A 16,104-nucleotide genomic window follows, 5' to 3' on the forward strand; every position below is an offset into this window, starting at 1 on the left:
CAAAGTTAATAACACAATGTAACATCGTCCTAGTCACTGAATAACACTACACCCAGGGGTTAATAACGGAGGTTTCGTTGGTGATCTCAGATGGACTCCTGAGGAAGTTATGACTAGCTGATACTCATACTCTTATAGGGTGCTCATTATGTAATTCTACCTCTCTATCTGCAGTGTTAAGCTCTGGGTTAGGCCTCATTTAATACATGCCTCTCTGTAAGACGGCATTAACACTCACCTTACACTCTATGGCACTGATCTAGGATGACCCAACCCTACACTGGCCTCTCACCTCACTATTAGGTGGTGAAAAGTCAAACTGACCATAGATCAGGAATTAGAATGAAGGTGAATTCGACATTCCCTTACCCTCTGAGATGGCGTCGGTGAGTAGGTATTCCGCCTGGGGTGCATAGGGGGTGTCGGCCCGGAAGATGTTCCTAGAGTTGGTGGGGGGCGTGACCTCCTGACACCCACCGGTGACCTCAGCTAGGTCAGAGAACAGAGTCACTCTCTCCTGGAGGAGCTCCAGCACCTCCCTGTCCTTCTGCTGGATGTCAGCTAGAAACACATTTGAGTCAGTAAGACGCATCTTCAGGTCCATAACAACTGAATATTCAGAACGATGCAGATGTTGTCTATTAAAGCTACATAGACAAGTGTAGCACAGGAATGATATAGAAAGAGAAGGGTGGAGGAGTGTGAGGAGAGGAGAAGAGGTTGTACCTCTGAGTCGGCGCAGTAAGGCCTTGTCCTCTGTCTCTATCAGGGGGAAGTCCTCTCTGGACGGACAGCTGGAGGGAGGGAGAGAGAGTGAGGAGAAGGTGAGGTATGGTCAGAATAAGGATAATGCTGGGGCATAAGGAAGGACCCCTAGGATTCCAGTAAGGATAATAGAGAATTCTCAAAATTGAAATCGGCAATGTTCTGAATGAGATGAGTAGGTGTGTGTTTGTGTGTATTACAGGAGCTGACCTGCTGACTGTCTGCTGTATGAGTCTCATCCAGTTGTTCCTGTCGTCTCGTGAGGCGCCGTGCAGCTCGTACATCTCTGGGGGGGTGGAGTCACTGATCAGGAACATCCCTCGCTCCTGATTGGCTATGTCCCTCACGATCAGGTTCTTCAGAGACAACACTGCAGGCTTGTCCTGAGAGTGAGTGAGTGAGTGAGTGAGTGAGTGAGTGAGTGAGTGAGTGAGTGAGTGAGTGAGTGAGTGAGTGAGTGAGTGAGTGAGTGAGTGAGAGAGAGAGAGAGAGAGAGAGAGAGAGAGAGAGAGAGAGAGAGAGAGAGAGAGAGAGAGAGAGAGAGAGAGAGAGAGGAGAGAGAGACCGAAAGGGGGGAGGGGTTAGCTCTGTGATTTAACGCTTAGACTAAATAAAGTTAGATGTGTGGAAAGGCAAAGACAGAAGCAATGGAGGACCTGCTGAACAAAAGTCAGAAAGCAGAATAGATGAGGATGAGTCAGATGGGTGGAAAGGTGGGGCAGACTTACTATGCAGGGGAATAAATACTTCTGGTCCTTCTCCTGCATGAACACCAGGATGTCTGTCATCAGCAGGACCTGCACGTCTACATAGACACACAGTGGAACATTGTTAAAGATACAAAGAGTGTGCAACCTTGTTATACACACTCAAAGATACACAAACAATCATACCCCTTTATCTCTCTCTCTCTCAGATACACTCCCTCCCTCCCACCCTACCTTTGAGTCTGGATCCTTGCGTCTTCCACAGCAGTGTGCCCTCGTGGAGGAGCGTCCTGCGGAGCAGTTCCCCTCCCCTGAACACCCCTCCTCCCCTGACCTCTGCCTGGGCCCGGGGATCCAATCTGGCCCTGATCTCCTGGAGCCTCTGGGTCCGCTCCAGCTCTGCCACCTGCTGGTCCACAGAGCTCAACAAGTCCCGGATCAGGGACAGGGACTGGGCTAAGGACTGGGCCTCCTCTTCACTGCCTGTTGGAGGAGGGGGGGGGTTATTCTACTGCCGTGTGCGTGTATGTAGTGATTATTCAGTTCTTATATGTTTTTGTCTACTCCCTGAGCTGTAGTGGCTGTTCTGTGTTCAGCTTTTATGCTGTGTGAGTCTACTTACTAAGCTGCTATAGCTGTTCTGGTGTCAGGTCTTACCCTTGGTGTTGTCCAGGATGCGCTGGATGAGGACAGGGTATTTGGTGATGCGTTGAGTCACCAGCAGGATGCACTCCTGGATGCCATGGCGACGCAGCAGGGGCCCCCGGCTTACCCTCTGATTATGGGATGGATGAGATTTAATACCACTTATTATATATTTAAGCAATAAGGCCCGAGTAGGTGTGGTATATTGGCCATTATAAACTGTGGTTCGAGCCCTGAAAGCTGATTGGCTGACGTGGGTATGACAAAACGTGTATTTGTACTGCTCTAATTACGTTGGTAAACAGTTTATAAAATCAATAAGGTACCTCAGGGGCTTGTGATATATGGCCAATATAGCACGGCTAAGGGCTGTGTCCTGGCACTCAGCGTTGTGCTTAAGAACAGCGCTTAGCCGTGCTATATCGGTCATATACCACACTTCCTCAGGCCCTTTTCTTAAACATACCATGGCTAAGGGATGTTCTTATGCACAATGCGAAATGGCCCTTTGCCGTGATATAATGGCCATATACCACAAACCAAGATTTGATATAAATAAACTGGTTAACCTTTATTTAACTAGGCAAGTCAGTTAAGAACAAATTCTTATGTTCAATGACAGCCAAGGAACAGTGCCTTGTTCAGGGGGAGAACGACAGATCTTCAGAGCTCGGGGATTCGATCTTGCAACCTTTCAGTTACTAGTCCAACGCTCCAACCACTAGGCTACCTGCTGCCCCATAAATAGGACATTAAACAAGTATTTATGCGCCATACCCGTGTTATACGTACTGATGCTGTTTCAGCCAATCAGCATCTAGGACACAAACTACCCAGTTTTATAATATACTATAATTACCACTTAGACATAAAATGTAATAACATGACTAATTTGAATGTGTAAAGTAAAATAAAGGTATAGATCCATCTATGGGGACTGAAGCCCAGGAGAAATCCCATTTTAGCTAATATACAGTACCAGTCAAAAGTTTGGACACACCTACCGTAATTGCTGGACTATAAGCCGCTACTTTATTCCCACGCTTTGAACCTCGTGGTTTATACAATGACGCGGCTAATTTATGGATTTTTCCCGCTTTCACAAGATTCATGCCGCCAAAAAACTGAGCACCGTCACATAATGTGACGTAAATCGATCGCGCTCAAACTTCCCATCATTCTGATTACGGTAGTCATTTTGTCACCCTCATCATGGCAAAGACACGGAGAAATGCATATGATGCAGCTTTCAAGTTGAAGGCGATCGATCTGTCTGTTGGAAAAGGAAAGAGCTGCTGCACGGAAGCTTGGCCTTAATGAGTCGATGATAAGACGTTGGAAACAGCAGCGTGAGGAACTGACTCAGTGCAAAAGACAACAAAGGCTTTCAGAGGGAAGAAAAGCAGATGGCCCAAAGTATTTGCAGCCACTCGACATCAGTGTAAATCGTGCATTTAAGGTGGCGCTCCTTGTTCAGTGGGAGGCTTGGATGACAAGTGGGGAGAAATCCTTCACTAAAACGGGCTGCATGCAAAGAGCAACTTATGGTCAAGTCTGCCAGTGGGTCCTGACAGCGTGGAGCATTGTCAAAAAATCCACTATCGTCAACGGGTTTGGAAAGGCTGGACTGCTGCGTGTTGAAGGGGCAGCATGAGCTCAGCGGGGTATTTGCCTCCGGATGAAAGTGACGAGAGCGACAATGAAAACGATCCAACATCGGATGAAGCAATTCTGAGGCTATTCAACTCCGACACCGAAGGAGATGGCTTCAGTGGTTTCAGTGCACAGGAGGAGGAAGATAGTGACCAAGCTCATTTGTTTCAATGTACCGTTAGGCACCTGCGGCTTATAGACATGTGCGGCGTATTTATGTACAAAATACATATTTTCTAATAATTCAGTGGGTGCGGTTTATAATAATATATAATAATAATAATATAATAATAATATAATAATATATAATATAATAATATAATAATATAATAATATTATATGCCATTTATAATTCAGTGGGTATGGGTGGTCCCGGGGATCGAACCCACTACCCTGGCGTTACAAGCGCCATGCTCTACCAACTGAGCTACACAGGTGCACTAAATAGTCCAGCAATTACGGTACTCAATCAAGGGTTTTTCTTTATTTTTACTATTTTCCACATTGTAGAATAATAGTGAAGACATAAAAACTGAAATACCACATATGGAATCATGTAGTAACCAAAAAGGTGTTAAACAAATGTTTTATATTTGAGATTCTTCGAAGTAGCCACCCTTTGAATGAGTAGGTGTGTTCTTACTTTTGACTAGTACAGTAGATAGCAGTAAAGATATGTTACTTTTTGGGCATTTCATAGGAGCGTGATTGGACCACAAAGCTAGGACACTTATGAAAAGTTTTGAGGCCAGAACACATCCTTGTGACGAGTGTTAGTTAGGTAATGAAGCAGAAATAACTTGTTCGTGACTCCTTTTTGAATAAAGTTGTTCCTACCATTCAGTGTTATCTGTTCAGCACTCCTCCTAGCTAAGGCATGTGAGACACCCCTCAGCTGGCACCTCCTGACACGGACTGCTGAGCTCACATGCGCGCGCACATGAATCATGCTCTTAGGCCTTCCCATTCTCCCCGTCTCTGTACCTCTAACCCTTCCCCCTCCCTGTGACCCCCCCCCCTCACTCCATCCACCTCTCTTGCTCGCTCTCTCTCTCTTACCCGTATGAAGTGCTGAAACCTCTTGTCTCTGGCCAGCAGTTCCTTGTATAGTTTCACAGCTTTGGGGTGGCGGCTACAGAACTCAGCATAGGCTTTCCTCATCTCATCTGCACACTGACCTGAGAACTGAAAACACACAACAGGTATCAACTCAGTTAGTGTGTGTGCACAATATGTTTAAATTATGCATTGTTCATTGGGTGTTTAGTATGAATGCATTCTAATGTACATGCGTCTCGGGTTCTGTGTGTGTGACCGTGGATGTTTGTTCTAACGTCTGAGTGTGTGTGCCCAGTGTGTTTCCTACCTGTTCAGTCAGTATATCCCCCAGTTGGTTGATCGTAAAGTTAGTACCGCTACCGGGGGCTAGACTGTGAGTGCGTCGTGTCATAAGCTGGGAAAGGAAACGTGTGTGTAGCGCCATCAGCTGCTCCAGACAGGGGAAGACGGCGTGCGCCACGCCCGGCTCCAGCAGCACCTCGTCCAGCATGCCCTGCCGGAACACCCCCTCCATGATCCGCAGGGTCCTCACGTGGTGGAACTCTGTCTGGATCAGCTCTGAGAGGGGCGCGGAAGGGAAAACAGCGTTAGGGATATACAGTACCTTCACATAACACACAAACACACAGAGAGAAGGGATAGAAAGAGAGAAAGAGATAGGAATATGGCGAGAGAGCAAGAGAAGAGGGAGAGAGAGAGTGAGAGAAAGAGTGAGGAAGAGAGCTGTTCTCACCATAGATGACGTCCTGTCTCTTGATGACGTCTTTGCGGTGCGTCTGCAGGTAGGAGGGGTCTACGGCCCGGCTCCACGAGTCAGCCTCAAAGTCCTTCCCCTCCCTCTCCAGCTCCTCCAACATGGCAGCATAGTACACCTCCCCCTCGTCGTTGAGGGACTCCATTGACATGGCTCTGTTTCTGAAGTTCAGGGAGTCTGTGGACTGAGACAGGATCCTCCGCAGCCCCAACGGTGAGTCGTCATTCAGATTCCTGGAAACACATTTTTGAACACAACAGTTACACAACGTTTCAAAACAACTTCATAGCAGTGCCCTGCTCGCGTAGGTTAATCAATTGATGACTCTACACAGCAGCCTGCTCACCCTGCGAGGTTTTGTGTGGAGACACTCTTGGAGAGGGAGAGGCCAGAGCGGACACGGCGGGATCCCAGCAGGGACTGACGGAGACTGTCGGACGGATAGATGGCTGAGCTGGGCCGCTCCTTCATCATAGGGGCTGGAGAAAGAGAGAGAGACAAGGGGTTCAATTGAACTTTTCCTGTCCAAAAGGATTTAAATCCATATGATGCAGTCAGTACTACATCTATACTGCAGTGAAAGCGACCAGCCAACAGGTGGCAGCACCCCTATATTCACATGCAGAAAGGAGGCATTAATTGCGAAAGAAGGAGAGGAAATAGGAGAGAAGTTTTTGAGGAAAAGAGATACTAACTTTTGGTCCTCAGAGCTACGTTCGGCAGCGCAGAGCTGTTCCTCACCAGGGCGAGCTTCTGTTGCTGCAAGACACACAGAGAAAACACAATCAGACCAATGTCTCATCCAACAGTCAACTTTTCAAAGAACAAAAGGCCCAACTTTTGCTTTTCATACATTAAAAACCTTTCCTTTCCCCTCTCTTACCTTTTGTTTCATCTTGGCACAGTTGGCCAGTGTGTCTCGACAGCGGTTGTGGATGGTGACATTGCAGGCTGCAACACAGAAACACAAAGATCAATTTCCCCGACACTCCACAATATCTGCATATGTACTGTTGATAAGTATGGCAACTAACTTCATGAAATCACGAGTCTATTTGAGTTTAGTCTATTAGTTCTACCACTTTGATATTGAACACTGGACTGTTGGGTAGGGATTGCAAGTGAAGCATTTCACTGTACTTCTGCATGTGACAATTAACACTTGAAACCTTGAAACCTACGCTTTCTGACACCAATGAAAATGTTAGCACTGTTATTAAAACCTCTCCTATGCTTCAAAACACCCCTTCTCCTCTCCTCTCCCCTCCTCTCCTCTCTTCCCTCAGCTTCCCTTTCTCTTCATTGTTAGAGGGGCTCCACTTCCTGGTACATGTTTTCTTGACAGGAAGTTCTCCTGGAATGGCGGTGGGAGGTTGAAGGGATGTCTGAGGCAGGTTATCGGTGTGTAAGTGCATGTGTGTGTGTCCTGAGTCCTGGGAGTGTTGTTGCGTCCATATGAAACGGCCTAAAAGTGTTTATGAGAGTTCTTGCCCACTACACAGGGTTGTCTTTGTTCTAAGAGCAGCCCAAGGCTAGACACACACACACACACACACACACACACACACACACACACACACACACACACACACACACACACACACACACACACACACACACACACACACACACACACACACACACACACACACACACACACACACACACACACACACACACACACACACACACTCCCTTATAAAACTCTACATATTCCTTTACTTTAGTCTTTCCAATGTCTCTGCCCAGATTACACATTTGCTACCAAAGCAGGCTAAATACAGCCAAAACACTTGTCAGATGTATGCTTTGCTTTGGTGGGGTGCATTTCCTTGGTGCCGTTCCTATTTTCAACCAATAGTTTCCACACACATGAGAGGGAACATAGGGCTAAAAATACACACTTTTCAGGGTGTGTTCTCCATAAAAGCCAACATTTTACAGAGCATGGACTCAGCTAACACGCTTTCTACTTAAACCTCAGAATGCGAGGCACACTGTGACCCATTCATCGCTCAACCGCTCACAACACACACACACACACACACACACACACACACACACACACACACACACACACACACACACACACACACACACACACACACACACACACACACACACACACACACACACACACACACACACACACACACACACACACTACAAACGATATAAACATACTCAAAGCCCCTCACACACCACTCCTTACAGAACGACGAACACATCCAGTAGATATTGTCCCCGATGCTAAAACAAACAGACTAGGCCCGTTGCTCACTAAACCAACATGCCAGTGTTGGAGCAACACTGTTGGTGCTGAAACGATGGCGGCCTTCTCCAAGGCTCGTAGAGACGTTTAGAAAGTACTGTTAGACCCTTCCCCTAAAGCTCAACATCGCTGCTCGGAAACTAGACTGGAGACCCAACAGGATTAATGGCATACTATTATAGATATGTCCATACAGAGAGGATCTACAACATAGAAATGCTTTGGGGTTTCAAATACTGCTTTGAATCCCCACTTCCTTATGACACTATATTATTTACAGCTCACTTGTCTTTAGCTAATTATCTTATTTATTTATATGATAATACTGTACACTGAGTGTACAAAACATTAGGAACACCTGCTCTTTCCATGACATTGACTGACCAGGTGAAAGCTATGATCCCTTATTGATGTCACTTGTTAAATCCACTTCAATCAGTGTAGATGAAGACATTTTAAAGAATGATTTTGAAGCCTTGAGACATAGATTGGATATGTGTGCCATTCAGAGGGTGAATGGGCAAGACAAAGGATTTAAGTCGCACCGGTTTGTGTCAAGAACTGCAAAGCTGTTGGGTTTTACACACTCAACAGTTTTCTGTGTGCATCAAGAATGGTCCACCACCGAAAGGACATCCAGCCAATTTGACACAACTGTGGGGAGCATTGGAGTCAACATGGGCCAACATCCCTGTGGAACGCTTTCGACACCTTGTAGAGTCCACGACCGGACGAATTGAAGCTGTTCTGGGGGGCAAAAGGGCGAGGACAATTCAATATTCTTAATGTTTTGTACACAGTGTATACCCCCCAATTGTAATCTGTGTGTGAGTGTAATCTAGGACCCTCAGATGATGTCAAAATGAGCCAAACAACAATGGCCTGGTCGTCTTAATCTGAGTCTTAATCTGTGTCTGAGGAGGTAATCTCACACGTAATGACACAGCGCTACGCAGAGGCTACACACATTAAATTATTAAATTACATTAAATTATTATCCTATTTGTCAGTTATTCGTTCATGCAGAGAACAATAAGATGTGAGGTAGGAAATAAACATGAGTTCAAATGTTGATGGAAACAAAAACAAAATGTCTTTCTCTGCAGTAATGGAATAAAGGGTCCCTGAAATGAATTTGAAATAAATAACAATAAATAAAAAGATACCTGTGGATTTCATTCAAATTCAAGCCAAACGTTGTACATCAAGAACACGTACTTAATTGATTGAATACATAGACAATATTGTAAAATCCTCCCTGGTGACTCCAAATCCACTCAGACATGAAATCAATGGATTCTCCCAAAACAGGCGGTGCTACCTACTCCACACACACACACACACACACACACACACACACACACACACACACACACACACACACACACACACACACACACACACACACACACACACACACACACACACACACACACACACACACACACACACACACACACACTCTCCCCCGCACCCAGCCTAAACATATGTCTCCCCTGTCCCAATTCACAGGGGACCTCAGATAGCAAGCCCGATGTAGGACAATGTCATGACCCCGTATTCAAACATCTCTGGGTCTCTGAGGCAACATGGCTCCCTATCAGACCACTGTGTTAAACAGGAGAGGTTTAACTGTGTTACCCTCAGCTCATTCATCATTCATTACTGTTAGGGACCAATAATATCTGTGGACGCAGAGAGGAAGAGGGATTGGGAGTGTGTGTGTCTGTGTGCATTCGTTCGCGCTGACCTGCCTATGTGTGTTTGTCTATGTGTGCGTGCATGTGTGTGCGTCTATGTGTGCATGCATATGTGTGTGTATGTGTGAGGGTGCACACGTCAGTGTGGCAGATTGCTTGTTAATCTCCCACACTCCAACTACCAGATGCACTATTTCCAGATTACAGTCGGGGAGGGTGGTAGCAGCTGTGTATTGGGGCAAGAGGGGGAGAGGGGGGGGGGCTGTTTCAGATCCACCAAACAAAGAGAAAAGCCCCTCTCTCAACAGACAGTGGGCTTCATCATAGACCTACTGCATAATCTCCTAAACCTGTATTCTGTACTGTAGTTACACTATAGCTACTTTGTCATTCTCCATCTCTATATTGAGTCTTACAGGCCTAATGGTTGTGTTGCATCTAATTATAACATATTAGCAAACTGAGATGACAGTGATGCGATAACACATTAATTAATGAAAAGGTAAAACTGTGAAAAATATTAGTTGAGTTCAGACAAACTGGCTATGACTGACCCAAGGCATGTTGCCTAAACCAATTTAGATTCTTATCGAATCTAAATCTAATCTAAATCAAACAGACTCTAGAGTAAAAATATCTGAACTGGCTCAGAATTTGAATACATGAATAGAGAATCCAACACTAAGGGAATTCCCAACCTGAAATAGTCTCACAGCCGGCTCACACCTCAGTCCTCCCTCCTACTTACAGTAGGCATCCACTCTGTTTCTATTCGCGTTCTCTCCATCTCCATCTGTATCTCGCCCCCTCTCTCACCTCCGGTGTAGTTTACAATGATAATGTATTCATGCCCCCTTCAGCCCAATACGCACACATACACACCCAGACCTGACCCTGTGAATATAATTATGCCCCCAACCCAAATCAATAGCCTATGACCGGTGTTCTATCTAAACTACAGCTGGTGTACCCCTTACCCCCCACTGCAATCTCTGTGCCCACCGTCTCTCTCATTCTCAAGTACCGGAACTCTCACACACACACACAATACTCATAACCACTCACTCACTCACACACACACACACACACACACACACACACACACACACACACACACACACACACACACACACACACACACACACACACACACACACACACACACACACACACACACACACACACACACACACACACACACACACACACACACACACACACTACTCATAATCACTCACTCACACAGGCGCACACTCACAAACACACATACATGGGCACACACACACCACTCTTTGGCAGCAGACATGTGTAATCACACCCCATGCCAAGAGCCTTCCCTCTCCCACCCCCATGCCCCACTGTACCCCCCCATGTGCTCCCCTTCTCTCTCTGTCTGTCTGTCTGTCTGTCTGTCTGTCTGTCTCTCTGTCTGTCTCTCTCTCTCTTCTCTTTTATCTCTCTCTCTTTGAACCTCGTCTTCAGAGCTGTAGGGGTCAAGGTAACGAGGTCGAAGATGGAGCAGCTATTTCCTCAACTTGAAGGACAATGAACTTCATCCATACATCAATATTCAATCAAAATAGGTAATTGGGTTTGATAAGACAAAAGGCATCCCTCTTTCCCTTTAGGAATGTACGTTTGGATTGATTTAATGATAAATACAAATCTCAATTGACTATGACAGTCAATTTAATTGTCTTTGATGTTGCTGTGGGGACAGTGTAGTGTTGTTGCATGGTGTAACACTCATTTCAAAATGGGGTAAGCAAAACAAAAACACAATTCTCAGTATGGACTTCCTCTTTCTATCTCAGGCAAACTCCTCTCTGTCTGTTAGTGTCATCATGCATCATCCATATGGCTTCGTCTCCTACTCTCGTCTTTCTGGTTCACTTGTTTGTTAACTAATATCTCTATCTCCCTCCCCCTCGGTCTCTCTTGACCTGAGAACTGATGGCCCCTGAGGAGCCTTTTCACTCAATATGTTCTCCTCTACCTCCACCTCTTCCGTCTACCAGTCTTTCCCCCTCTTTCTGCTCTCTTTATCTGTCCACCCTTCTCTCTGGATCTTCCTCTATTTGTTTTCCCCGTTTGCCCTGGAGTCTCCCTCCCTCCCTCTCCCACTCCTCCCTCCCTCCCTCTCCCACTCCTCCCTCCCAACTCCTCCCTCGCTCCCTCCCTCCACCCAGCTGTTCCTCCAGGCGAGTGGAGAGAGGGGCAGGCCATCTGATCTGTGCTCCCCACACACTAACACTATTGTCTGGGCAGGGGAAGGGAGAGGGTTCTCCTAGAAGTCAACAGCTGATTGATTCTCAAAAGGAGGGAAGGAAGGAGAGAAAGAAGGGAAGGAGAGAGGGAGCAAAGAAAAACATTGAGAGGGTGCAGGAGGAATCCCCTCTCCTTTTCGCTCCCCTGCTATTCACTGTGTGTTTCCGTCCCTCTTTTGATCCAACTCTTTGGCTCATTTGTTTCTTCTACCTTTATTGACCCACACGTCCTACCCCATCTCTCTCTCTCTACCCTTATTGTTTGAATCTTCTTTTTCTAGCTCCAATCTCTCTCTCCTGCTGTTCTTTTGATCACCCTTTCTCTTCCAAAGCAATTTTGCCCCCCCCCCTTTACACTAGACAGTCACTAATCTCTCCCTCTCTCCCTCCAATATGACAACCCTGGGGCAAGATGTCTGTTGGTCCACTGATCTGGTGATGCATCAATACACCAATACCCCGATAATGTTATCGCTAATGACATTAGGCTTTTGTCTGGGCCTTGTGAGTGTATGTACTGCCTACAATAATGTGTGTGTGTGTGTGGTACTCACTGGGGCAGCTGAGGGCCTCTTTAGCGGTGATGCTCTTGTTGCAGGCGGAACAGAGGGTGGTGGCAGACACGGTGAGGGAAGTGAAGAGGTGGCCGTTGCTATAGCGCGCCTCCCGCTCCCGCGCCTCCTTCTCCCTCTCCTTCATCCGCTCCTTCTCTTTGTTCTGTAACCAAAGACACAAATCAGCGCCAACCGATGCAATCTGTGTGGATATGAACTGTTTTAACTCTCGCTCATCTCACACTGTCAACCGTTCCGGATATTCCACAGCTGTGAGATGCTTGTCTCGTACTCAGGTCTCCTCATACTGTATATGCAGCATGCACTTTGTTTCATAGAGTAAGTTTCACTGGATGAGGACAGCTGGTGCATGAGGAATTGTAAATGTGGTGTTTTCAGGAATAGTATCTCTCTCTCCCTCCCACTCAGGGAGATTGACAGCCTGGGGACTGTCTTTAATCTCGTTGTTACACTACAGGGCTCTCCATGCTGCCTCAGCATAACTCAAGCGCATTCAGCGTGAGAGTGTATTCCGTGTGCATGTTAGCAATTGCGAGTGCATGTGTCCTTGTGCATCTAAGAATGTGTCTGTGCGAGCACTATGCTAATTAGTGTAGGTGCATGTGCGTGCACTATGCTAATTAGTGTAGGTGCATGTGCGTGCACTATGCTAATTAGTGTAGGTGCATGTGCGTGCATTTGCAATTGCGTAGGTGTGACTCAAATGTGAATGTTCCGGTGTTACTTTGCCTCTGTAATATCCAGCTGTTCCTAGCATGGTGCCTTATTTTATACCACACATTTTAATGCCAGCCTGTCTGTCTGTGTCCAGACCAGAGCACCAGTCTATGCTGCTGGCTGTGACTCTGGCCGTGCTGCTAAGTAAGCAGAATGGTCAGGTACCAAACAGCATTTCACAGCCGGTGGCCTTTTAGTCACAAACTAATCTCCCGATGTTGTGAACACAGACAAAGTAGTCCATCTTCAGTGGCTTTGTCACTCTCTGTTTTTTAGCTCTCAGCTAATTATCAACTCAACAACACGTGGCGTTACGATGAGGTTGTGTATCCACTGTAGCGAGAGTATGACTTACAGGAGCTTCCAGTAGGTTCTCAGTAAGCACTTTAGGCAATTATTTATGTTCAAGAGGATAACTCTGCCATCAAATTTGTTTTGAAATGACTCAAAATGGTATTCCATGTCAAATAATCCTTGTGCATCACCACAACTGCTTATGCTACCAAAACAAACAGAACAAAATATGTTTTCAAATACACAACATGTCTATTATCTGAAATAATGCCCTTCGATACTGGTTGTACTGTATTTTCTAAAATATTGAGAGGACATGATCAACAAAGCAGTTCTCTCTAAGAGTGTAGACTTCGGACCCTTGACGTACACATAAGGAAAGCTCACCCTGCTGGTTTATCATGATGGGCAGCAGAGGGGTTTAACCCGCTCACCGGAACGTGCCACACAACTATAACGTTATCGGAAAGAGGAAGAGAAATAACTAAAAGAAGGATTTGTCAGGGTTCCTTTGAGAACCTAAACAAAAGGCCCGGGGGCCCCCATTGTTGGGAACTCATTCAGGACATGTCACCATCTCAGGGGTATGTAAAACACACCCAAAGGAAAGAAACCAGAGAGGAATGGAGGGATGGATGGAGTGAAAGAAGAAGGGAGAGGAGTTCAAACCCATCCATTTACATTAGCTAATTAAAAAGGCGACCCGCCAAGATTTTGATCTGAGGTGAAAATGGTGGAAAGAGACTCAAGGTTAAGGACATATAGGACACACTGACACATGCAACATGCTGGTGTGATGACTAGCTACAGTTGTGACGCTGTAATGACGGTGGAATGAGGTGAGATGGGCAGGGAGACAGCTTAGGTCCAGGACACTGGCTCTACTTACAGACCCTCATGTCTAAACACACTAACCCACATTTACATTCACTCCGTTTTGAAGAGGAAGGAAACAGGTGCACAATTTGGCACTGGGCACCAAGCTAATGCTTGATAAATCTTTCTAAGCTTCTCGGTAGAATTAATCCATAGAGTTTAACTGCATCCATGTAGCGTCCATCGCCTAGCAACTCCTGTACAGTATGTCTGAGGCGGGCTGGCTTTAATGGCGGTAGGATGAGCACTGCGGCAGCGTGCTCTAATCCACTCTGTCCCCCGCAGAGCAGAGGCAGGTTAGTCGACTGTTACCAAACTGCCTCCCTCGCTATTATTAATGCACAGTCAGCTCCATCAGTCAAGACCACCTTATTAAGACCTTTTTCTATAGAACTGACTCTTACACTAGATATCTGGCACACTGACTGAATTTCCCCCCTCCCCCTATCCATCGCGCTCACACACTCGCTCCATCTCCCTCTCTCGACTCCTCTCTTCTTGTCTCTCTCTAGCCTACCCTCCTTATCACGCTCCTCTATAGTGGATTAACAGACTGGATTAGAATCATCGGACTCAGGGCGGATAGGGGCTGGTGTGAAAGACGAGAAAGCTAGATAGTGAGCGATAGGAAGAGGGAGCGAGAGAGAGAGAAGAGTGAGTGAGATTGCTAAGAGCATTTAATTGAGGGAAAGAAAGCCACAATGCAGTTCATGAAGAGCGGCGCTGCTGGTAAATTGTTACCAAATGGGCGTAATGACTTTTTAATGAAAAGAGGGCGGGGCAGTGGGGAGGAAGAGAGAAGCTACTGTTATAGACCAGGGATTAGTAGATACTATTAAGGGGCGGATTAGGCCACAGACTTAACCTCTGCCCAAGTCTTCCAGATATCTAACCTTACCCCACTGAGGAATTTACACTGTTTGGTGGATGAGCAGAGGACAAGGCCTTCTTACTCTCTCTCTATTTTGTCTCTCTCTCCCTCTACTCAATACAAATGTCTTTATTGGCATGACAATAGCCATATCACAAGCAAAAGGCTAGGAAGTAAGACTGGGAAATGACGTACTATGAAGAAATGAAGAGTATATTTCCAAAACGCCATATCCACAAATGTTTATCAGAAATTATTGCTTCTGGGTACCGTCATGTGTGTGTAAAATATTACTGTTCTCAGATTTTTTATTCATAGATTTTAGATGTGTATGAAAATGTGTTTAGCTGGAATGGAATGTTCATATCTTGTATATTTGACTGTGGTATGTGCCAAGCTAAGGGACTTGCCTAGTTAAATAAATAAAATATATATAAATGAATGCACTTAAGAGCACCTGCTAAATTAATCAAATGTAAAATGTAAATGTTTTACATACAGATTAATTATAACTGTATTGGGAAAAAAAACACATTCCTTTTTTTTATATTGATGCCTCAAAAGCATCCTTTGTACAGTTCTTTTAACCTAGCAGTGGCACTCATTTCTCTCAGAGTGAGGTGGTTAAGCAACATTTTGCAAAGAAAAAAACATTATTATTTGTCTCTCTGAAATGAAACCATCAAGTGATAGATAGATTTTAAACAAATACATGTCTATCATTGAACACCACCATACCGTGAATAAATAGTGAAAAAAAAACACTCCAATCTCTTTCATAATTTCTTTAAAACAATAAAAGATCATTTACCAACATTTCTGAAAATGGATACACACTGAGTGTACAATACATTAGGAACACCTTCCTAATATTGAGTTGAACCCTCTTTTGCCCTCACAACTGCCTCAAGTCAGGACATGAACTCAAGGTGTCGAAAGTGTTCCACAG

The 16,104-nt window shown here is 45.5% G+C and overlaps 1 protein-coding gene across 5 annotated transcripts in view; it reads right to left on the reverse strand.

Annotated features, from left to right (window-relative positions):
• Nucleotides 1-16,104, reverse strand: part of LOC123997809 (rho guanine nucleotide exchange factor 2-like) — a 47,016-nt gene that overhangs the window by 3,229 nt on the left and 27,683 nt on the right. For all 5 annotated transcript variants that reach the window (XM_046302380.1, XM_046302379.1, XM_046302381.1 and 2 more), the window contains 13 exons: nt 12,377-12,539; nt 6,467-6,534; nt 6,279-6,342; nt 5,930-6,062; nt 5,563-5,816; nt 5,137-5,387; nt 4,830-4,955; nt 2,130-2,247; nt 1,707-1,955; nt 1,494-1,570; nt 976-1,148; nt 727-794; nt 370-561 (listed from right to left, as the gene is read on the reverse strand). In XM_046302380.1, the coding sequence (XP_046158336.1) occupies nt 370-561; nt 727-794; nt 976-1,148; nt 1,494-1,570; nt 1,707-1,955; nt 2,130-2,247; nt 4,830-4,955; nt 5,137-5,387; nt 5,563-5,816; nt 5,930-6,062; nt 6,279-6,342; nt 6,467-6,534; nt 12,377-12,539 (1,936 nt within the window). The remainder of the gene's footprint in view (nt 1-369; nt 562-726; nt 795-975; nt 1,149-1,493; nt 1,571-1,706; nt 1,956-2,129; nt 2,248-4,829; nt 4,956-5,136; nt 5,388-5,562; nt 5,817-5,929; nt 6,063-6,278; nt 6,343-6,466; nt 6,535-12,376; nt 12,540-16,104) is intronic.

Source organism: Oncorhynchus gorbuscha, linkage group LG15, assembly GCF_021184085.1.
Source record: "Oncorhynchus gorbuscha isolate QuinsamMale2020 ecotype Even-year linkage group LG15, OgorEven_v1.0, whole genome shotgun sequence".
NCBI lineage: Eukaryota > Metazoa > Chordata > Actinopteri > Salmoniformes > Salmonidae > Oncorhynchus > Oncorhynchus gorbuscha.